This window comes from Staurois parvus, unplaced genomic scaffold (assembly GCF_062004578.1).
Source record: "Staurois parvus isolate SC_StPar_1 unplaced genomic scaffold, SC_StPar_1.0 ptg000176l, whole genome shotgun sequence".
In the NCBI taxonomy this organism is placed as follows: Eukaryota; Metazoa; Chordata; class Amphibia; order Anura; family Ranidae; genus Staurois; species Staurois parvus.
This window is the reverse complement of record NW_028317972.1, coordinates 3,619,203-3,644,690: the sequence shown is the minus strand read 5'-3', so window position 1 is coordinate 3,644,690 and position 25,488 is coordinate 3,619,203. Positions and strand designations below refer to the sequence as shown.

At 41.4% G+C, this 25,488-nt stretch overlaps 1 protein-coding gene across 1 annotated transcript; it reads left to right on the top strand.

Annotated features, from left to right (window-relative positions):
• Positions 1-8,706: 8,706 nt before the first annotated feature.
• On the top strand, positions 8,707-18,956 carry LOC149462355 (uncharacterized). Its single transcript, XM_089677073.1, has 2 exons — positions 8,707-8,902; positions 17,353-18,956. Exon 2 carries the CDS (start codon positions 17,366-17,368, stop codon positions 18,665-18,667), a length of 1,302 nt encoding a protein of 433 aa, XP_089533199.1. The 5' UTR covers positions 8,707-8,902; positions 17,353-17,365; the 3' UTR covers positions 18,668-18,956.
• Positions 18,957-25,488: the final 6,532 nt, after the last annotated feature.

Sequence of the window (25,488 nt, the reverse complement as noted above, 5' to 3'; positions counted from 1 at the left end):
AAGGAGGGCGTCTAAGTGTGGCAAACCCTGCCAACTGACCCCAAGGGAAGAGATGATCGGTAAATATGGACCCTGGGTGGTAGAATATATACATGATTGGGAGCGCTGGACTGGAATGAAGTATTCTAAAAGAGGTACTTTTAAGCCTAAGACCTCTGGTATGATCATCGTAAAAAGATGACACGCCCAAATGAAAGAGATGCTTGGAGTATATGGCTGTTAGAGTCAATGAGTAGGGAAGCAGGGAATGTTTTTAATATGGAATCATTCCATGAGAACGCATTCCAAACACTTGAAAGTAAATGTATAAAGGAACAGTCACAAAAGTCTAAACCCCAGAATTGTGGCAATCATGAACAGGGGGACAATGAGCAATCTTCAGGACTGGGGCCTTATGCAGTTACCCAGTCCTTGCCAGTGGAATTCTCAAGCACTGATATGGACTGTTATCAGCAGTTGATGAAAAGGGAGAGCCACAAGGTAAGGCCAAAAGACTGTGAGGAACAGGAACAGAATGAGGAAAACAGAGAAGTTAGTTAGGGAAAGGCCAGACTGGAGTTAGAAGAAGATACAAAATCAAAACCTAGCGGGAAAAGTTATAGTAAGCGTGTGGGAAAGACTCCACTGATCTTTGCTGCCTGTTGGATGGCTAAGGAATATGAGCATCTGAAGTTGCAAAACGAATCACTACAGGAAGCTCTTGAAGTATCCAAAAGCGACCTGAGTAGTTTAAAAATTTCTGTAACCAATTCTGATGCTAGTCACCAACAGCTAACAAGAGATAACAAAAGATTACAGGAGGAAATTGATCAGTTAGTAGAAAAATTGAAGAATGCAGAAAGTGAATTGAATCAATTTTCTGTGGACTGCCAGAAGCAGCTCGCTCATTTTCCCGTTAGATTAGATGATAAAAAGACTGATTTAAGTATTTGTCAATTCAGTGAAAAATCATCCTCCCCTAGTGTCTGTGTGAACATCTGTAAATCTCTGGATGGTGGGGGCGATTGTAAAGCTGCTCCTTCATCTTGTAAGCAGCCAGAAAAAGTTGCTAATCAGGTGTCAGTTACTGAATATTCTCAGTTTAACACAAAGCCTTTAGTTCATAGATGCCGGACCACCTTAGAAAAGATCAAATGTTATGCATGTGGATTATTTGGCCACATTGCACGATTTTGTCGACCCTCTTCTGCTGGAAAGGTAGTGAAACAAAATCCATACAGGACAATGAGACGTGATGTGGAAGTTTATTCAGCACGCTTTGGAACATGGCCGAAGTGTAATAAGTATGAACGGCCGAGATCACGGGTCCCATTCCAGCAGATGAAGGTAGAGAATGCATCTACACAGGCAGAGAATAAGCTACTGAAAAGGGAACAATCATTAAAGGAATCTCAAACTTCCAAAATGGATTTTATGGAAGTAAAAAGAAAAAGTCCAGGTTATTGGAGAAGACATGATGGTATCTAGAGTTTTTCTTTAAGATAACAAATTGTAAGAGTGTGTTTATGGAATCTATGTTGTCTTGTCTGAAGGTGAATGTAATGTGTGTGTTAGAGCTTCAAAAAATCTAATGTCTCAGTTGCTGACAGCCCACCAACAACTGTTCCCCCCCCCCTCCTGTATAGCCAGGTCTGTGAGTGGAAATTACCCTATTCATATGCAAATGTACTGAGCTGTATTCACTATGCTGTGTTTGTTTTTCTAGAAAGAGGAGTTTTGAAGAATTTCTTTGGTGAAGTACAACATTTTGTAAATGAATGGTAACACTAAAATGTTTGTTTTGAGCTGCTCATTTTTATTTTAACCATGGTGAACAATGTTTTTTTTTTTTTTTTTTTGGATATTAATGGTATACCATAAACAAAATCCACGTGGTAATAATTAGTTGACGTCAACAATTTTTTTTATAATACAAAAAGTGCACTCTTTAAACATCTGAGAAAATGTTTTTTTTTTTAATATTCACTGTAAGCTGTGTTGCTGTTGTAAAGCCCTAACCATTGGTTGTTTATTTTTTAGGTGGAAATGTAATGTTTTATTTCTAAATTTTATTGGTGTTTTACCTCACAGGTTTTGTCATTGGCTTTCAGGGCTTTCCGAACAGAAGGCGATCATCTCGTTCCAAAATTATCTTTCTCCTGTATTGTCTGTTTTCAGGTGTCCATGTTTATGAGTTTCACCCCCCATTAGTTAGATGGTGCTTGTTTGAGTTTGTCAGTCAGGTTGTGTCTTACTGTTCAGGTCTAGGCGTGTGTTGTATGTTCTAATTGCTTTGTTGTAACCATGTGATCGTTCATTAAAACTTTTTGCCCCATATTGGTGATCCTCAGTGTGCTGGTGACAATTTGCTTTGTTGATTCTGTTCGGTTCCAGCAGACGGTCGCTGCAGCACCCACTTATACACACCGCCATTGGTAATGCAGGAACGTGTGCGTTTGGATTGTACGCTTGTATGTCCTAATCTGACATGTATGGAGCTCAAGTATGAACGAGTTTCTTTGCTCCACTGATTGGTGACTAGGTAAAGCCAGTTTTCAGATGGAAATCTGATTAGAACAGCGCTAAAAAGTGTTACTACATCTATTGTGTTTGTGTTTTGTGAAGATATTCCTAAGGATCAGTAGGTATGATAGTATATGTAGTGCCATGGCTTTAACTTGTAAGGTTTGGCTGATCCTTGTTGTCTCACAAAACTTGTGTTGTAGACTGGTTAACCTCCTGCTGTTAATTCAGTTAGCTACACCCCCACCCCCCAGCAGGCTATCTCTTTTCAAGCTTGCCTAATTACCATAGGCTTGTCACCTTATTGTTCCTAGCAGCCTGCCTTTGTGTACCCAATTTTATTTTAAGCCTGTTTCCTGTCCAGTGTCTCAGTGTACCTCTACCTGTCTTCTAGAGAATTCTGTTTGTTTGCATGGCTGTTTTTATGTGTTTTTGTGTATTTGTCCCTAGTATCTGTGTGTCTCTATGCACACCTGTCAAATTGAATTTTACCCCCTGTTTAGTGATCCCAGCACCTCGGCGCTGCAAGAGATTCTTATTTGTTTATTGGCCAATTGTTCCCAATAGCTGCAGATCCTTGAACACTGTGCCTCGGCTCTTCCAAGAGCCCTTCACCTTGTGATACATGCGGGTATGCTGTAGTCTCCACAGGTAGTACCCATAGGTGCCCTTCCTGTCCTAGACTCCTAGTGTACCTCAATTAATATTACAATACGGATCTGGAGATACTCAGAACCAAATTGGGAGGTCTGCTACATGTTGGTAAAGGGATCAGGAAACCCAACTTGCTCTGTCCGGTACCCAGGTACAATCAGAGGTGTCCCAGGACCTCGGAGGAATGATTGTTTTTTTTTTCTCAGTGGGATAATTTCCACTTTGAAAAGACACAGGTAGGGTAGTATCCAAGTTTGCTATGAGTCATAAGGATTGATGGATGGCTCAGTTCCTTGGCTATCAATGCCTGACTTGCACTGTCTCATTCCTGTGTCCCATTGCAGGGACTGAACAGCGTGCGTATACCGCAGTCAATTTGGGTACTATCCTGTCGGACTTTACTGTGTTATATCCCCGAGTCCATCATGTTTTGATGGTTTATGAGTCCGGACATCCTCAGATGATTGATACTGATGGGTGCTGGAGAAAGGAGGGTGTTCTGTTAGGCTTGGGGCTTTACAGGAGACAGTAATGCTGGCACAAAGAATAGCAGAGACACAGGGATATACCCCTATTACCTCAGGGAAAAGGCTTGGTCTCAAACCTGACACCCCCATACACCTACAGAAACTTCCTTTGGAATCTGAAGAAGAGTTAAAACGTTTGGTTTTGGGCAACCGGTTTTAGATAGCACCAACAGTTTGTGCAGAGCATCAACAGGAGGGCCCAGCTCAAGGGGCTTATAATCTAAAGGGAGGGGGTGGTACAAAAAGTAATAGCTGCAGGAGAATGGTGTGATGGAGCTGGCTGAGGTATAGTTTTTAGGTGGAGGCAGATGAGGTTTCCCTAAATAAATTAATTTTCTGGGATCACCTAGTGGTGAACAGGGTAGAAGTTGGCTGGACATACTGGGGAGGGGAGTTCCAGAGGTTCTGGAGCAGTCCTGATGATGAGCATGGGAGGAGGTAACAAGGGAGCTGGAGATCAGGATGTATTAGAAGGAGTGGAGTGGTCAATTTAAGTGTTACCTTTGGATCGAAGTTGATTAATCCAAGTAACACACACAGTAGAGAGATGCTAAGGTATGCTGATGAGTTTCTTCAGGTACAGTCCTAAAGCCACAGCTTTCTTAAACATCTTACTCCACCCTCTTCACCTGATTTGCGTAACCCTGTTGCTCTTCCTGATGCAATTAATAATGTGCATCACTGTCAGGAAAATGATCACCAAACTTATAAGAAGGTGTACCTCAATGAGGTATCTCCTATAGAGAAACCGAGAGGCCATTAACTGCTCTCTAAAGAACCTGATCCGATACACACAAAAGAAATTTGCACATTCAAGAGAGGACCCTAAAACAACATAAAGGAAAAGGAAACTCTTGATGTTCTGTGTTTCTTTTTTTCCCCTTTTTTATTGTTTTTTTTTGGTTTGGTTTGTTTTAGGGAGAAGCCTCTAAATTGGAGCAATAAAATGCAGTCAGGTTTATCTAAATTCTAAAAGTTTTTTTCAATCAAATTTTTTTTACTCTCCCCGTTTTTGTGTACCTGACCTGCAAATATACTGTTGATTATAGTATGGCAGAGGACTTGTCTATTGTCTAGTAACTGCTGCAATTTTTGCAATGTTTTTGTGTTTTAATGCAGTTTTCCTAGGCGACTTTATATATCCACAATATATATTATTTTTTTTCACCTTTTCTCATTTTTAATTTTTTTTGTATGAATACAGATTCATTGCTCTTCACCATCCTAAAGTAAAAGTCGTAGTTGGAGGAGCATTAAATCTGTACCCTTTTTATTTTTATATCATTTTGTTTATGCTTTGGCTTTTATTACTCTTTCCTCTCTCTCTTTTTCCTTGTTTCATGTAATTTTTTTAGCCTGAATTATAAGGCTGTGGCATTTGTGCCCGACTCAGTTTCAAGAGTCCGATGGGGATCCACAGGCTTAGAATTGCTTCCTGCAGACATCCCTCAATCTGTATATAGTTTCACCCCGAGCCCTGTGAGTGGGTGGGGAGAACCCAGGGACTGAGACCTGACAATAGCATGCAGCATCGGCCATCCCCACCTTCAGGGGCTCTGGTAAATACCGGCTGTTGCTCAGACTCTGCATCCTGTGGGGATCCCACTTCACTTGCCCACATTAAGACCCCCTATGGTTAACAACCTTAAAGGCCAAACAGCTGCTTCATGCTTGATTTCCCCCCAATAACATTCTCCTTCTCTTTTTTTGTATCCATGTATGATTGTCTGAAGGCCTGCCCTACCACCACCTGAAGAAACGACAACCACCACATCATCTCTAGAGACAAGGGTGCAAAAGCTAGACCTTCCTCAACTATCTTTTGCCATGCTGAATATTGCCATTTTGCGGTCTGATCCAATCTCTGCAAACATTGCACAGTGTTCCTAAGCTACGGAACTAAAGATACCAGGATCCCGCCATCGATGTTGGAGTTCCGTCCTTCCAAGGCAGAGGGGCGAGGAAACATCGCAGCACAGGCATTCATGGTCCGAATGTGAGGTCTCAGAGGCACCAGGCCTTCTTTGTTTACTCAGGACAGATAAGGAGTTCCGTTGATCAAGAAAGAAGAGGAGGCCGCAGTGGTGGTGGGGGGTTGGGCCTTCTGGGTGGTCATGGGTGGGTACAAAATCATTGAGGGAGGGCAAAAGTTCTCCAATGAACTTGAGGGGGAAATGTAATGGCAATTTTGGGCCTACATCTTCATGAAGGTTATTGACTGTTGGGGGATTACACTACAAAAGACTCAATGGAGCTGAGGGGGATGGAAGGCAACTTGAATTTCCTGTTCTTTCATTTATTTAAACTAACCATTGCTCTGAAGCCCACCCATTTGAGGTGTGATTTACTTGGGTGGGTGGGTTTAGGGATGGTCTTTTGGAAAGTGTATAAAACAACAAAAACAAAAGAGCCCTGCCCCTTTCGTGCCATGTGCCTTCATGAGCACAAACCTCAGAACATCAGGATCGCTGTAATGTATCACCATTGCTCTGTCTTTTTCTTGTAACTATTTCTTTCTTGGAGGCTTTGTATTGGTAACATTCTGTATTATATTTTTGTTGTATTCTATTAATAGAAAGCTTCCTTGCTTTGTAAATAAATTAGATGTTTATTTTTTGCACAGTGGTTATCTTTTAATATTAACACTATTGGCTAAATTCAGGTATAGACAAAGGGTTATAATCACTTATTACATTTATAATCTGTATAGAACCAAGTAAATAAGTGTGGGTAGGAAAACCGCCAAAACAGTGTTTATGAGATTGTACAAATAATACATTTTGTACAAACAAGCAAAAACAATCCAGCATTGCCTTGTATATGGGTTTCCTATTCGGCTCCTTGAGTGCAGAGCCTCAATATTATATCAGTACTATCATGAATAGTGCACTTCATAGCTTCAGAGTTGTGATGATACCATTATTTGGTGTCAATAATGAAATCTTTATGTGAAGAAGGAGGTTTTTATGGCACAGTTTTGAGAAAGTTTGTAGTCTTCTTAAGTTGTGCCCTTTACTGGCTAACCTAAAGTGTATCAAAACCCAAGAGCAAAAATTCAATGTATTGCACCTTATAGCTCCTCAGATGTGACGACTGCTTTAATTTAATTTTTTTTAACACTTTTAACCTGGTAGTTCTGCCACACACTTATTGTCTTAGGATAAAAACTTACATATCAGTGTTGCCCCCCTCAGGACGTGGAGTGTGTTAGGACTACATAACAGCTTCTATTCTCAATAACAGAGGGAGGTGTTTTGTACTCCATGGAGATAGCAGGGAACAATGCTAACAGATCATTGATATTTTTTGTACTTGTCAAACAGATGTAATACAAAGGCTTTTCATGGTACATCTAACAGACGAAAGAAAACAAAAACAAAAAAAATTATATATATATATATATATATATATATATATTGAAAGGGTTAATAGTTAACTAACTTTTGCTTTGAGCCTACTAACTGGTTATTTTATTCAAGATGTTCCCTTGACATTTAAATGCTGTTATCTATGCACCCATTTTTCCTTGAGAAATTGCAGAAGTTATTATTCTGTTACATTTTGTTATGACTAGCCATATAGAAGTTTACTGAGATCTTTTTTCTGTATTCTGATTGGTGCTTTATGGAAACCACCTGAAATATGTACTGTTATCATTTATTACTTAAGGTCTAATCAATAATAAAGAAGTTGAATTCTGCCTCGCACATCTAGGTATTTGTGTCGCAGTGTTCCCAAAGTACTTTGAATTGTATGTCATTGTATGAGAAGAAGAGGGCCCTAAATTGATGTTCCTGACATATATATTGTTAGAAATGACATATACAGTACTTTCAGTTATTATAAATGCAAGCTTTTAGGACCCCTTACACCCTTTCTATAATTCTGAAAATGGTTCTGAAACCCATATATTTATACACAGAGTGACAAAGAAGAGCAATCGCATACAGAGCAATTACATTTAAATATTAATACATTTAAACCTTTTTCTTGACACATTTGAGTAGTAATGTCCATTGTAAAGGCTTGGGCTTTATATCTCTATAGCCTAACCCTTTACAATAGCAATTACTTGTCAAGTGTGTCAAGAAAATATAACATAAAATGAATGTAAGTATGTGAGTTTGAGAAAAATTTTCAGAATTGTTTAAAACCTGAGGAAGGAACCTAATGGACCCAAAAACCTGACATCTTTAAATACTCTTATTATCTTTAATTCATTTAAGTTAAAAGAGAAGTATGGGGTTAATTTCCCCCCCCCCCATTATACTTACCTAGGTGGATGAAGCATCGGTCCGATACTTTATCGATCTCCTGTTGGCTCTGAGGGTGAGAACTCAGCGATCAACATGATTGCTGATCGCTGAGTTCTCCTCTCTGCTCTGAGCAGTGACTGTCAGTCACTGCTCTCTGCTCAGCCCCCCAGCGCTCCCTGTAGCGTGGGCTGTGGAGGGGGTGGGAACGGCTTGCTCAGGTTCTCAGCACTTTTCTGAGAAGCTGAGCTAGGTGCCGCTCCAGATTCTGGGGTGGATCCCAACTGTGAAGTCGGCATCTTTCCCCAGTCTGGACCGGCTGGGTGATGTCAGCTGACAGCTGACTTCAGTCCACTGTCAGCTGAAAACGGTTCACAGGAGTGCAGAACGAACTGCACTTCTTTGATCCACATGAGAAGTACAGCCAAAAGAGCTTTGGCTGTACTGCTCCTTTAATTAGTGAAAGGTACCACTTAACGTTTTAGCATGAATTGATGGCTAATATAGTACAAGACTCTATGAATACTCTATGATACCGTTTTTAAAAACAGTGGACATTTCCAGAAACATATGAAATTCCACCCAAAAACTTTGAAAAATGCAAGACTGTTCCTGGAAGCCACATTATTTTAAAACATTGATTCCCTATAAGTAGCAATGAGATGCACTTTGTCATAGCTTTGCACATCAGGGATTTAATCAGCAGTTAAATATAGCAGTTTCCTTGTACAAGACAAAGGAAAGGTGACACTGGTGAGCAACCAGTCAGAGCTTTTCATCAGGGCTTTGCTGGGTGTCACAGTGCCGAGCAAACTCTACATAGACTCAATAATGATTTCACCATATAGCAGAATTATCAAAGAAATATAGAAGAGTGACAGCAGAAAAAAGTCCAAGTGGTGAGTGAGTCTGCCTTTTATCATAATACATAGCTTCAGATTCTGGACTGCATACATTGCTGATCAGGTATGTATATATAACATTATATATTGTATGTGTGTGGCAGATCCCTAAATCTGCTCTCTCCTGCTTGCCTAGTCTGTGTTTCTTTATATTTAACTCTTTGTTAGATTTTGTATAAAAAAAACTTGCAACCATATGGAATGAAAATATCAATATATGCAACACTATAGCAATAAAAAAAAAAATCTAACTTTTCTTACACTGTGTCAATCTTACATAATGGGAACACTTCTTCACTGTTCTAAAGGTACAAATTGTCAGCTTCATTTAATATATATTGAGAAACGTTTCATTCCATTATACAAAGTTAATTCCCCAATTAGATAGAAATTCAAAAATGCCATTCCAGCATTTTCTAAAGCAATAGAAGACAGAAAAGTGGACAGGGGTGAACTCAGTAGAAGAAGAAAGGAGAGAAAAGAGCATAAGTGTAGAGAGTAAACTAAAAAAAAAAGTAATTCTTCCCACGTCACCAATAAATATTCTATCCACAGATCCTGTGTTTTATCGGATTTGATTTGTGTATTGTAAAGCCAGACTGCATTTTTTTGGATTGTTAGTTCAGTGCTATTGCTTTAATTTTGTTTTGTGGGTGTAGTCTTCAGTATTTGGTCTGATTCTGTATATTTGGATGTTGCACAGTAGTAGCACTTCTTCTCTGTACATTGGGTGTTCTTTTCATTATCTGTTGTTGTTCATATATATATATATATATATTATTATTGTTATACAGTATTTATAAAGCGCCAACAGTTCGCTCAGCGCTGTACATTACAATGGGAGACAGTACATGCGACACTACAAAACAATACAATGTGATACACGAGGGGTTCGAGGGCCCTGCTCTTTTGAGCTTACAATCTAGGAGGGAGGGGATATTGGTACAGGAGGAAATGGCTGTGGGGGATGGAGTGGTAGGAAGAGTGGAGGAGGTCGGCAATTAGCAGGGGGTGGGGTAGGCTTCCTTGAAGAGGTGGGTTTTCAGGGTGCGCCTAAAGGAGAGGAGAGTAGGTGATAGTCTGATGGATTGGGGTAGGGAGTTCCAGAGGATGTGTGATGCCCTGGAGAAGTCCTGGAGGCGGGCATGGGAGGAGGAGACCAGGGAACTAGAGAGAAGGAGGTCTTGTGAGGAGCGGAGAGTGCGTGTTGGGTGGTATTTGAATATTAGGTCGATGATGTAGTTTGGGGCAGTATGATGGACAGCTTTGTACGTCAGTGTTAGCAGTTTGAATTTGATCCGTTGAGCAATCGGAAGCCAGTGGGGGGATTGGCAGAGGGGGGTGGCGGAAACAGAGCGGTTGGTGAGGTGGATGAGTCTGGCTGCCGTATTCAGGATCGACTGAAGCGGGGAAAGCCTGTGGCGAGGCAGGCCAGTGAGGAGGGAGTTGCAGTAATTGAGTCGTGATATGATGAGGGAGTGGATGAGCTGCTTAGTGGTTTCTGGAGTTAGGAATGGGCGGATTTTGGCAATGTTGCGGAGGTGGAGTCTGCAAGAGTTTGTTAGTGATTGGACTTGGGGCTGGAAGGATAGATTGGAGTCAAGTATGACACCAAGTACTCTGGCTTGTGGGGCAGGCCTGATGGTGGCATTGTTGGACGTGATGGAGAAGTCGATGGGGGGTGGTGTGCGGGCTGGGGGGAAGACGAGGAGCTCAGTTTTGGAGAGGTTCAGTTTAAGGAAGTGGAGCGACATCCAGTCTGATATGTCATTCAGTAGGCTTGTGATTTGGGCGGAGACTGAGGGGGTGAGGCAAGGGGTCGAGAGATAGATTTGCGTGTCGTCGGCATAGAGGTGGTAGTTGAAGCCATGAGAGTATATGAGTTGGTCAAGGAAGGAGGTGTAGATGGAGAAGAGAAGGGGCCCGAGGACAGAGCATTGAGGGACCCCAACAGAGAGGGGGAGTGAGGGGGAGGTGGTAGCGTTATAGGTAATGCTGAAGGAGCGTTGTGATAGGTAGGACGAGAGCCAGGAGAGAGCGGAATCTCTGAGGCCAAGGGAGTGTAGCTTTTTGAGGAGGAGGGGGTGGTCGACTGTGTCGAAGGCTGCGGAGAGGTCGAGGAGTAGGAGCACTGAGTAGTGGTCGTTAGCTTTGGCGGTTAGCAGGTCGTTGGATAGTTTGAGTAAGGCAGTTTCGGTGGAGTGTAGGGGACGGAAGCCGGACTGTAGGGGATTGAGGAGGTTGTTGTGGTTGAGGTGGAAGCTTAGGCGATTGTAGACTAAGCGCTGGAGGAGTTTGGATGTAAATGGCATCAGGGAGATGGGTCTAAGGTTGTTCGGGTCACTAGGGTCCAGGGAGGGCTTTTTAAGAATAGGGGTGATGTGCGCGTGCTTCAGAGGGGAGGGGAATGCGCCGGAAGAGAGGGAGAGATTAAAGATGTAGGTGAGGGAGCGTAGGATGGAGGAAGAGGGGGGTCGTAGGAGTTGTGAGGGGATAGAGTCGAGGGGGAAGGTGGTGAGGCGGGCATTAGAGAAGACCTTGGTGAGGGACTTGGTGGTATTTATTTATTTATTTATAGACGCAGCACAGTATCACTTTCATGTTGTTCTGTATGCTGGGTATAATTCATTCTTATGGGTGTAATTCTCAGTATCTGTACTTATTCTGTATGTACAGACACAACTTTAGATGAACATGTACCTGTGAAACCTGGTCATAATGCCACCTGTCACTCTGGATGGAAGCCCCTATAATCTCATCTATAGTTATTGTCTGAAATTATGTCTGTATGTTTATATATATTGATGATGATTTACAGAGTACATTATGGATGATGCTGTACATAACTCCCTTCACCTGCAAAGGGAATTGAACTCCTCCACAGGAGACATAACTAGAATGTAATCCCTGGAAAGCCCCTGGTGTAAACACTGTCACCATGACTTCTTGGAACAAAGTAGTGAAGATGTCCTCTGCAAGCATAGCTAAAAATCTAAATCAGATCCAATAAAAAATGTAATTAAATGCATGAAAGTGAAGTTTTTAAATTTTATTAAAACATGTGGACTTTGCTCTCTGGGATTGTATGAGGAATGATGTGCAGAAGTTAAAAGTGCCCAAACTGAACAGCAGTAACTGGAAGTTTAAAGTACAACCCCTATTCCAAAAAAGTTGGGATGTTGTGTAAAATCTACATAAAAACAGAATGCATTGATCTGCAAATCTCATAAACCCATCTTTTATTCAAAATAGAACATAGAAAACACAAACTGTTTAAACTGAGAATATGTACCATGTAAAGAGAAAAATAAGGCAGTTTTGAAATTGTTGGCAGCAACATGTCTCCAAACAGTTTGGTGCGGGGCAACAAAAAGCTGGCAAAGTAAGTGGTAAAGTGGTAATAACAAAGAAAGAGCTGGGAGAACATTGAGCAAATAATTAGGTTAATTGCGAAAAGGTCAGTAGCGTGATATGAGCTAAAAAAAGCATCTTGGTGGGGGGGAAGATTGCTTCTTTATGCTCTCAGCGTGAGAGCAGAGAGCAGCGATACTGCAATGTATGAGTGTACAGCAGTCTGTCAGGCTGCTTGTACACTTACACACTGCAATGCCAGCCACCTCAGTGCCCCTGTGTCCTTGATCACTTAGCCACAATATCAATAATAAATAATGCAGGGAGGTCCTGTCACCTGTCCCAGTGCGTACAAAACACCCCCATACACCATACAAATGTCCTGATCACTGGCATACCAGTGTCCTGATCACCACCATACCCCAAAGCAACACCCTGATCACTGTCATATGCCATACCAGTGTCCTGATCACCACGATACCCTAAAGCAACACCCCGATCACTGTCATATGCCATACCAGCACCCTAATAACCTCCATACACCATACCAGCACCCTGATCACTGCCCTACACCATACAGGTGCCCTGATCACCACCATCCCCCATACCAGTATCCTGAACACCCCATATGCCAATATGCCATACCAGTGTCCTGATCACCGCCATACCCTATACCAGCATCCTGATCACCGCCATACCCCATACCAGCGTCCTGATCACCACCATACATCATACCAGTGTCCTGATCACCACCATCCCCCATACCAGCATCCTGATCACCCCATATGCCAATATGCCATACCAGCATCCCGATCACCGCCATACCTCATACCAGTGTCCTGATCACCGCCATACCCCATACCAGCATCCTGATCACCACCATACATCATACCAGTGTCCTGATCACCACCATACCCCATACCAGCATTTTGATCACTGCCATACCCTATACCAGCATCTTGATCACAGCCATACCCCATACCAGCGTCCTGATCACCGCCATACCCCATACCAGCGTCCTGATCACTGCCATACCCCATACCAGTATCCTGATCACCACCATACCTCATACCAGTGTCCTGATCATCACCATACCCCATACCAGCATTTTGATCACTGCTATACCCTATACCAGCATCATGATCATAGCCATACCCCATACCAGCATCCTGATCACCCCATACCCCATAACAGTGTCCTGGCTACTGCCATACCAGCGTCCTGATCACCGCCATACCTCATGCTAATGTCCTGATCATCACCATACCCCATACCAGCATCCTGATCACTGCCATATGCCATACCAGCATACTGATCACTGCCATGCCCCATACCAGCATCCTGATCACCCCATATGCCATACCAGCATCTTGATCACCGCCATACCCCATACCAGCGTCCTGATCACAGTCATACACCATACCAGCGTTCTTATCACTGCCATACCCCATACCAGAATTTTGATCACCGCCATACCTTATACAAGCAACCTGATCACAGCCATACCCCATACCAGCATCCTGATCACCCCCATACCCCATAACAGCATCTTGGCTACTGCCATACCAGCGTCTTGATCACTGCCATACCTCATGCTAATGTCCTGATCATCACCATACCCCATACCATCCTGATCACTGCCATATGCCATACCAGCATCCAGAATTTTAGGATCTCAACTGATCAATTTTAAAATATATATCCTGTAGTTTGTAGACTCTATAGCTTTCACACAGACTAACTAATATAAACTGTTTTGGGTTATTTTTACCCCAAATATGTAGCAGAATACATTTTTGCCTAATTTATGAAGAAAAATTATCTATTTGCAAAATGTTATAACAAAAACTAGGCAAAATTTATTTTTTTCAACATTTTCGGTATTTTTTCATTTATATAGCAAAAAATAAAAACCACAGTGGTGATCAAATACCACCAAATGAAAGAGCTATCTGTCTCAAAAAAAGGATAAAAATTTCATATGGGTACAATGTTGCATGACTGAGTAACTGTCACTCAAAGTGTGATACTGCTGAAAGCTGAAAATTGGACTGGACTGGAAGTGGGTGAAAGTGTCCGGACTTGAAGTGGTTAAGAGGCATTTATTGAGAATAATGACAAGTACATCAAACCAACGCATTTCGGAAGGAAAGAGTACCGTTCTTCAAGGCTATTGAACGAGTACGAAAAATATACAGAAAAGCAAATATATGGAAAAAAAACAACAAAAAATATACAGTGTATATTAAAATTATATCAATTATGTAGAAGCAAAAATACAGACAGATAATCCCAAGATAAAATATGTTTTAAGATTGCAAAAAAATATATATCAAGAGTTCCTGATCACAATCAAAGTAATCAGACTAGATATAATCAATAGAAGGAAGAATGCTCCTATTGTTACAGGTTTATTGGTGATCGGAGTGCGAGGTATAACAAAGATGCAGCCTGCAGTATCTGCATCAAGAGGAGAGCACAAAACACATCTTCATTTGCTCACTCCGAGTTTAATGTGTTAAACAGAAATGGATCACATTTTACAGATAATTACTTTGTTTATAGAGGCAGCATAGGCCACATGGAAAAGCACATGAATTTGTATTAGAGAAATACCATTACTAACATATAAACAGACAGAACAAACACAAAACTGAACAAAGACAGCATAAACCAGGTGTGACTAGCCTGTATCAAGAGGAGAACACAAAACACATGTTGCTCACTTGCTCATTCCAAGTTTAATGTGAGCTTGTTGGCGTTAGTCTCCTGAATTCACAGTACAAACCTTTAGAGCTCCCTCTAGCTGCAGCCTAGTAATAGTATTTCTGGGAGGTTTATCATTTACTTATTACACTTTACATTGGTGATCAATAGGAGCAGAATACTCCCTAACGTTGGTGGTCAGTAGAAGGAAGAATGCTCCCTTACACTGGTGGGCATTAGAAGGAAAAATGCTCCATCATGTTGGTAGTCAGTAAATGAGAGAATTCTCCCTTATTATGGTGGTTCGTAGAAGACAGAATGTCCCCTTACGTTGGTGATCAGTAGAAGTAGACGCTTTTTTTTTTAAATCACGCTGCGTAGAATTGCATTGTGCTGCATTGGTATGCAGCTTTGAAAGCACAAAAGTGCAGCCATTTTGTTGATGCGTGGGGGTGCCATTAAGAATTAATGGCACCCTGTGCATCTGCTAAAGAGCAGTACACATTGCTTGTCAGTTGGGAACATCCATAATTTTGTGAGTATTCCTGACTCGCACAAGTGTGAACCTAACCTATTGGTGGTTAGTAGGAAGAAGAATACTCCCCTTCATGGGTGATCAGTGGGAGTTTTAGGTTATCAGGGCACAATCACCAGCGACAGGATTACTATGCAGAGCAGTTAAATACTCACTTGGATCCACATGTCACTTCCTCACTGGCAGGATCAGCGACAAGTAACTTCCTGCATTGTTTTCACTGGTAATCAAGCAGTGGCACACTTATTTTGACAGTGAGGTGAGTATTCTCTTATCTGCATAGTGATCCTGTTCCAGGGGAGTTGTTGCTAGCAAAAAGTATTGCAGTGTAGCTCTAACTCACATTCACACTATTCTGTATATCATCAGTGATAGGGGGCCATCTATTGGGCACTCACTGCAACTGCACCTCTTTTTATTATTACACCCTTATCAATAAAGAACAGGAAGCGTTTCATGTTGTTAAGAATAAAGATTTTCCATAAACCACTGCAGCCATTCAGCTTCTAAAAGAACACCAGTGAAGGTCTCCTCCATTCTCCCTTTGATACACATATGCCTGTAAGTTCAACCATTGTGCTTGTTAAAGTCACATACATAGCTAGATCGCATTTCAATATATTTTATGTGTTTTGTAGGTAGCTGTTTGTAAGAAATGTATGCATTGGATGCATTTGTAATAGACATATGTACAAACATGTTGTAATTTCAGTTTATGTAATTGTATAGCAGTTTTTACAGAACTATTCACAGAAGTAAATTCAGTTTTGGAATGAAACACAACACTGCATCTGTCAGTTTTGTTAGTTATCCGTCGGCTAACCCTTAGTAGGACAGCATACACACTAAACACACAAAACACCCTTACACTAAAATCTAACACACACACACACTCTTCCAGATTGGGAGGAGGAACCAGGGAAGGCAATACATAAGCGGATTAGGTTTCTGCTTTAACCTCCTGGGCGGTATGATTCTTTCCGATTTTTTGTGCTGAAAGCGGTACCATTTTTTTGCATGGAAATATGTAGTTTTTTATTGTAGGCTGTAATTTTTAGGAATAACTCACTGAAATCTGTACAAACAAGAGTCTAGTAAACATTCCGGATATGATAAAACTTGAAACACAAAATCATAAATTATAATTTAATAAATAATCATAAAAAATAATAATATAATGATAATAAATTTAATTCAATAATATAATCAAACCAAAAACACTGAAATTTGAAATACAGAGGCAAATTCGCACATCGCTGAGCAAAGTCGCAAAATCGTTTTCAGTGTCTGATGACGAATTTCCCCACGAATCATTATCACTCAATTCTGCAAGTGGTTCTGATTTACTATCGCTGTTCTAAAACTGCTTTTGACGTAAAGGGATGCTTTTTGGACGCCATGGACTTTTCTAAGTTTCCAGGCAGAAAGAACAGTCAAAATGCAGGCAGGGCACAGGACAAAGCAGTAGGGACAAAATATATGTGAAATGCATTGAAACAGCAATGACAGCAAAAATGAAATTTTTTTAAAAATTCAAATTTCCCGCCGGTTCCGGCGCCCGTATGTCCCGACGTCACAGGGACCGGAACACGGAAGCCGGATGCCGGCATCGGCCGGAGGAGATGGCCGGGGACGCTGCAGGGGACACATCGTGGGAGCGAAGGACAAGGTAAGTGCTGCAGGGACCCCCTGAGCAACGCCGCATGGTAAGCTCGAGTGTAGCTCGGGGTTACCGCTCTTGGTATAGAAATTTTACCCCGAGCTACACTCGGGAAAACCGCTAGGGAGGTTAATTAAAAAGGGGTAGTTGTTTGCTGTCATCTCTTTTCCCTCCATCTATATAAAAGAATAAAAGCTCCAATTCAAAAGAGCCTAATATGTTTTGCCTTCTTTCTTCACTTTCTTGTTTTTTCTTCCTCTAGGTATACTTATGCAATGGCCATATTGTCTTGGAGACTTCTCGCTTGTATGGTTTTGCTATCGTGTGTCACTTTTTTTCTGGGATTTTTGACTAAAAAGCCTCCAGTGATGTCCTTTGTAGAAAGAAGACCTTCATGTACGTGTTGTAATGGTAGACTAACCACTGACACGATCACGCCTTTGAGAGACAATCGAACATTTATCATAGCACCATATAATGACCCCCGGGGACACAGTAGACGCTTGGTCCGTGTTCTCAGCATCATCCACCACGAAGAGGTAAAGGATTTATACTGCTGGTTTTGTTGTAGCACCAACAAATCTCTACAGGTTTCGAAAGCTTATATAGACATGCATGCTGACCGTTTTGGGTTCCCCTATGTTACTACAGACTTATTGTGTGCAGAGCCTCTAGATTGCCATGCTAAATACCTATCAGTTCAAACCTCTTTATCCACAAATGTGACACAATTTCCTCTCTTCCACATACACAAAGACTTGCAACCATTTACAGCAAATTTCACAGTTTGCATATCCACAATGTTTGGAAATTATAGTAATGTCCTGCAATTCATCCAGACTATGGAAATGTACCGGCTACTTGGTGCCCAAAAAGTTGTGATCTACCTTAACGACTGCAGCCCTCAAGTGGAAAAAGTTATGAGCTATTATATAACACAAGGAACCTTAGAAGTAGTACCATGGCCAATTCAAGAATACCTAAGACCTGGCCAAGCTTGGCACTATTCTTTGGACGCCAAGGATATTGGGTATTATGGTCAACTAGCCACGCTTAATGACTGCATCTATCGAAATATGTACAGAAGTCATTTTGTCCTTCTCAATGACATTGATGAGATTATTTTACCATTCCAACACCAAACGTGGGGCACCCTAATGGATGAACTTCAGCAAAAAAACCCAGGCGTGGGGATATTCCTATTTGAAAATCACATTTTCCCACAAACTGCTGCCACTGATGGTAACTTTTCCAATATTGCATCATGGAAAGACATCCCAGGCACAAACATACTGCAATACATTCATCGTGAGCCTGATCGAGTGGATTATTTTAACGCTCGTAAAATGATTATCAATCCAAGGAAAGTCATTCAGACTTCAGTTCATTCTGTTTTAAAGGGATTTGGAGAGTCAATAATGGTCCCTCTGGAGACAGCCTTGGTGTATCACTGCCGAGGGCCTCTGCAGAAGAACCTAACTAGAACGTCTTTGATTGAAGATAAGACTGTCTGGCGATATAATGCATCACTGATTAGCAATGTTAATGCAGTATTGAACCAAATAACTTTATTGTGACAGTACAGTTGACATTAAGACTAAAGGTATATCTTGCAAACAAAGTGTACAAATCCTGGAAGTAAAGAATATGAAAACGATTAGGAGCTATGACATTAATGGTATTCACCCACACTACTCTAGGTAACCCTACACATCTACACAAAAAGCTTTGTGAACAAGGAGTCCACCACAAAGTGGCTACCTAGAAGGACCAATGCAGTATACCAGGTTGAGTTTATTACAAAATTATGAAATTTATTGTATGCAAACAAGATATACAAAAATAATAATAAATAATTCAACCACATCCATCACCCCACCTCAGAAAACTTTGTCTGTCCCCAATAAAAAAAATTAGACGTCAATAAATGGCCACTAAAGTGTGAGTGTATGGCTGGATTGCGAAAAACTCACTAATCCAACCATCTCCCAGTAAAGACCCAACAGGCTAACACTAACAAATGCTAATGATGCGAGTGAACTTAATAGAACTCTGGTGCTTGTATATAAACAGTCTAGCATATAGCTGGAAGGGCTGTAGTCTGTATGGATCTGTATGAATAGCAGCAATAATTCTGTTGCTAAAAAGCAATAGTAGAGTCATGTGACTGCAGACAGTAGAGTAGCAGAGGTTTGTATGTTGCGGCCAGGGAAGAAAGGTCAAGTTATGCAGAGAGGCTAGTAAACAACTGGATGATAGAAAGCACAGGGGGTAAGCAGTAATGCAAAGCAAGTCCAGCACAGTTCACAAGTCTTGGTGAGGTTGTGGGCATAGGTGAGTTATAGAGATGTTACACAGGCAGTCAAATGCACTTACTCATCCACACGGCCGTGCATTGGATGTTGTATACAGACTCACCCAATCTCCAACAAAATTGCATACCCCTCAATTGCTGTTGCTGTGCTCTAACGGCCAATGACCAATGGCATTATCTCTTCTTAAACTGACATGTGATGCCATAAACCATGTTGGTATACCTTTGGCCTCATTGCTTGTGCTCTCTGGTTTTATGGGCCGTTGCCCAAAGACCACTCAGCCTCGGTCTGTACAGTACGCATGTGATCCTCCTATTATCAGCTGGTTACTTCCGTGGGTGCTGTAGCCATCTGTGACATCACTGACGTTGTGATGTCAATGTGTTTCACCGATGGGCATATCTTTCTCAGCTTCGTCAGGACCAATGGGCTTCTTTGCTGTACAATACTTTATAGCAGTAGCTCTTCCCGCCTATGTTAATCAAAGTTTCTAAAAGCAGACCAGGTATACATATATAAATGGGGACCATATGAGCTGTGGTATATATTTTGAGTTTTACAATATGACTTACGTCTAGTATACTATATCATCAACCACTTATTGCTTATTGATAGGTCCACAATGGCATTAAATATAGACCTGGACATCTCTGCAGATTCTAAAAATCAGAGCAGGAAACCTTTTACTATTAATAACTATCATTCCATGCCATTACTTAACTTTCCAAAAATACCTAGAGATTTAGTTCCATATTCAGGCTTAAAGTATCCAATTTATAAATACACAATTTTTCATGCCTTAATAGTTTTCTGTCAAAATCTCCTCTTCTTTTTAGAAAGCTAAAGGTATTGAACCCTTTCACTTTGACTCCATTCAGTTTGCTATCATGGCATTTAAAAAAAATGCTGGGTTAGGTTACTGTTGGGTTCTTTAGACTTTATGTCTCTAAAATGCTCTCCTATCCTTATTTTTAACTGTCTTTTTGTTTTGCCGATATAAGTTTTATTACATGGGCAGACATGGGTCTGAGAAAGTGTCTGTACAGTCTACATATTTACAGATTGGACACCTGCCACACTTAAACTTGAAGGAGACTGTTTGCTCCGGTAGGTTTATGATAAGTCCTAGTAAACACCCTACCATCATTGATCTTAATATTGAGATCAAGAAATGAAATTTCATGTTTGTCACATATAAAAGTCAGTCTGATGTTCAGTAAGTTACTTTTGAGTTCATCAATTAACTCTTTTAATCTATCCACACACCCTTCTCCAGACAATGAGGGCATCGTCAATAAATCTTAGCCATTTTTTAACATGGTTAAGGTAGAATGGCGAAGTGTATGCAAACACAAATACAAAGAGGAGATGTTTGGGGAGAGTGAGATAAAAAAAGGGGGGGAGGTGAGGTGGAAGACATGGGGACCAAGGAAGAGAACAACAGAGGTTGTATATGGCATGAGGTTGGATCGAGCATTAGCAGTAGAACAAGGATTTAGACGCAATTAGAATAGTCGCCAGAGAAGCAAAACTGATCCCAGTAGAACCACCTAGTCCCGTGTTCTTCCAATTTTCCCTGAATAGCAGAGGTCAGATGCTCCATGCTTTCTATATCGTTCACTCTGGTGAACCACAGGCTCTTGCTGCATTTAGTAAATGTTTAAGTAGAGATTTGTGGTATTTTTTCTTTGAGAGAGGAGTCAAGTTAAGGAGAATTGCTGCTGGGTCATATGACAGGAAGATGTCCATGAATTTATGCATAAAATGCAGGACTTGCTGCCAGTATGGGCGAATTACAGGGCATTTTCAGAAGATGTGGAGAAGAGTACCTGACTGAGCATCACATCTCCAGCATTGGTCAGTTTCCTATGGGAGCAATCTGGCCAGAACCAATGGGGTCCTGTACCATCTGGTCACTATTTTATAAGTTGTTTCCTGATACTTACTGCACAATGAAGATTTGTGTGCAAAGAAGAGAATCTGATCCTTTTGATGTCCATAGAAAGTGGTTTGTAGGTCTATTTTCCACTTTGTTGGGAAAGGAGGATCCGACTGTGCATGTAAGGTCAGTAGATGTTGGTAAGACAATGATAATGATTTTCGGATTGGCTCTTGTCCCAGACAAATTTCCTCAATTGTGGCAAGTGGCGTTTGAAAGAGATGTGGTTTGGGAAGAGTGCTCAAGAAATGTGATAACTGAAAGGCTTGTTTAAGATTTTGGATCCTATTTGAGCAAAAATAATGCTGCTCAGCACCCACCCTGTGGGCCACAGAAAAAAGGATGACCGTAGACATTTTTGATGAGCGTGTTGGAGAAATGCGGAGTCTGTCAGACCAGGGGCGAAAGACAGGTGTCCTATTATTGGTGTCATCGGGTAGCTTTGTAAAGAAGAGAGTTTGTACAGTCTTCCTAATTCCGTCAATGTAGCATGGATCAGTGGGTGGGAAGATAAATATGCGGTGTGTTGATTGTCTGCCCAAGGTATCCCCATTAAGGGCACCCCCGCGAAGTCCTGTTCCAAAGAGACCCAAAGTTTGCATGTGTTATGTCTGCACAAGTCCACTACTCTAGTCGTGTGGACTGATGTGTAGTATAAAGCTGGATCTGGGAATCCCATACCTCCCTACAATTTGGGCCGCAGAAAGAGCGATCTGCTAAGGTGTGGCGGTCTCCCATGACACACATAATTAGCAAAAGTTGACCTTAATGAATGAAAGTATGTCTGCGTGATCTTAATAGGCAAGACCTGTAAGAGGTATAGTAATCTGGGCATTGCGTTCATTTTAAGTACATTACATTGTCCAAACCATGAAAGGACCAAATGATTCCATCTGGTTAGGAGTTCGCAGGTATTTTCGTTCCTAGATATTGGATACAATTTGCCTCCAATTTGAATGGGAAATTAGGCCGTAATCCAGAAAGAACAGAGTTGGAAAGAGAAATATTGAGGGCTTCTGATTTTTGGAGGTTCACTTTAAAATTAGTTTATTAAAATTATCATATTACCCCTGTACAAATCATTAGTAAGACCTAATCTGGAATATGCAGTTCAATTTTGGGCACCAATTCACAAAAAGAATATTGGGGAACTTGAGAAAGTACAGAGAAGGGCAACTAAACTGATAAGAGGCATGGAGGAGCTAAGCTATGAGGAAAGATTAGAGGAACTAAATTTATTCTCTCTTGAGAAGAGGAGATTAAGGGGGGATATGATCAACATGTATAAATACATCAGTGGTTCATATAGTGAACTCGGTGTAGATTTATTCACCCTGAGGTCATCACAGAGGACAAGGAGGCACTCTTTACGTCTGGAAGAAAAGAAATTTAATCTCCAAACACGGAAAGGTTTCTTCACAGTGAGAGCTGTGAAAATGTGGAATAGACTCCCTCAAGAGTTGGTTCTGGCCAGCTCAGTGGATTGCTTCAAAAAAGGCCTGGATTGTTTCTTAGATACACAGAATATACCTGGATACTAACAGTTATAGGTAAAGTTGATCCAGGGAATATCCGATTGCCTCTCGGAGGATCAGGAAGGAATTTTTTTCCCAGCAGGTGCAAATTGGATCATGCTTTGCTGTTTTTTTTTGCCTTCCTTTGGATCAACTGTGGGTATAGGATTATAACTTTTTTTTTTTTCTTTTCTATGGTTGAATTGGATGGACTTTTGTCTTATTTTAGCCAGACTAACTATGTAACTATGTAACCGTAAATCTTAAGTTCTTGTAGCAGGGAAGGCAAGGAGGTAAGCGGTTCCGAGATATAAAAAAGATGGTCATCTGCATAAGTCACAATTTTATGATGGTAAGTAGTGGCCTGTACTCCTCTTATGGTTGGATTAAGACGGATATGTTGAAGGGTTCCAGACAAGTGAAAGTGGGCAACCCTGTCTGGTGCCATTAGATACTGTATATTAAACGGATCAAAATTAAAGCCATTGACTCACACAGTAGCCGAAGGGGTCGTATAAAGAGCTGATATCCAGGATAGTATCGAGGTAGGCATGCCGAAATGTTTAAAGAGTCTAAGTAAGGAATGTCCAGTCAACTCTGTCAAACGCCTTTTCAACATCGGTTGACAGGAGCAGTAAAGGGGTATTATGTCGTTTGGCCGATGCTATGATGTTCACTGTTCTGGTGGTATTGTCCCGTGCTTCTCTGGATTGTATAAAACCCATCTGGTCTAGGCAGATAAGGCGTTATAGTATGGCATTCAGTCTCGTCGCAAGAACTTTGGTGAACAATTTGACATCGCAGTTCAGAAGGTAAATGGGGCAGTAACTGGCACAGAGGAGCAGGTCTTTATCGGGCTTCGGAATCACAGAGATACTGGCCCATAAGAGGTCAGAAGGAACCACCTGACCTTCTGTGATAGCATTACATGTGTTCAGAATGTGAGGTGAGGGAGCAAGACCTTGTAATATGCAAGGATAAAGCCATCAGGGCCAGGGGCCTTACCTGGCTGAGTAGTCACTACAGCTGCTGCCAGCTCATCAGTTGTGTCAGGAATTCTCGTTCATCTTGTGTAAGCACAGGGAGTTGGGCTTCTCTTAAGTAATTAGCGATGTCTGAAAGTTGGGTCGCCTGATGTGAGGCAGAGGATATGGGTCGTAGATTGTAAAGGGCAGAGTAAAATGTACGTAAAGCATTGGCTATCTCCGGGGTGGAATGAATTTTTGTGCCCCATGTAGAATTTAGGCAGAGACAAATGATCGGGTATTCTGGGTCTTCAATACCCTAGCCAGCATGCGACCGTATTTGTCCCTATATTCATAATTAGAGTGGCGTGTCCTCAAAAGGACGTGTTTAGCCTTCGTGGAGTTCCACTTCCGTGGCTGGATAAGGGTAAGTTTTGTGCATACCTTCTAGGGTATGAAGTTTAGTAAGTAAGTTAGTTAGGGATTTTAGTCTGTGTCGTTTGGCCGCGTGTCCATGTTTAATGAGGATACCTCAGATGTAGCACTTATGTACCGACCACAAAGAGAGGGGGTTGGCAACTGATCCGGAGCGCATGGAAAAATAAACATCTAATTTGCGTATAATCTAGTGGTCACCCTATAGATGACACCGCCTTGCTCCAGTGATACAGTGGCTGAGTACCAGGGACAGGTCTTAAATGTCCCATGCGCTTTAACATGCGCTATCTGGTTAGTGCATTACTTGGCTATTCTTTATCATTTCTGATATCTACTATCTCTGGCTCCTCACGCGTTGGAGACTGTATACGTATTTAGCACATCTGATGAACTGACGCCGTCATTTTGCCGATCCACATTCATATGGGATCTATCATATGTGTAATCATTGTTTTAAGTTAGCGCTGTACTTTCATATTTTACAATTTGCGTATAATGTCAGCTGCTATATCACGGTCTTTTTTGGCAAGGACTTGCTAAGGCGCCAGAGCGGTGTCTCTGGTTATCTTTGGTGGGGAGCAATTTCTAGGGAGATTGGAGCATGATCGGAGAGCGTGATATGGCCTATATCAGTTTTAGAGGTCAGAGAGATGGAGGAATTTTATACAAGAAAGAAGTCGATTGTAGCATAAGACCCATGAGAAGGAGAAAAGTATGTGTAGACTCATTCGCGGGGGTGATATCCTCCAAATATCGACTAGGTGTCGTGAGTGAAGGAAATCTTTGAGACGCAGTCTCAGTCATTTAGGAAGGGCAGCAGAACCCACTGAGGAGTCCATACGAGGGTCAATAGTCAGGTTAAAATCTCCCCCAAGTATAAGGGTGCCTTCCAAAAAGGAATCAAGAGTGGAGAGAAATTATTTAAAAGTCGGCAGTTGGTTGGTATTGGGCGATATACGTTCACCAGAGTGAACGTATGAGTACCAGTTTTTCCTTTCAGCAGGAGGAATCTGCCCTCTGGGTCATGGTACTCATCCAGGAACTGCTAGGGGATTGATTTAGCAATCAGTATACTGGTTCCTTTGGATTTAGAAGATGGTGAAGGGCTGTGATACACAGTAGAGAAGTTTTTGTTAGTAAGCCTTGAGAGTTTATCAACTCTGAAATTAGTTTCTTGTAGAAAGACTACATGAGCCCTCAGTCTCCAAAGTTCGGTGAGACAGCTAG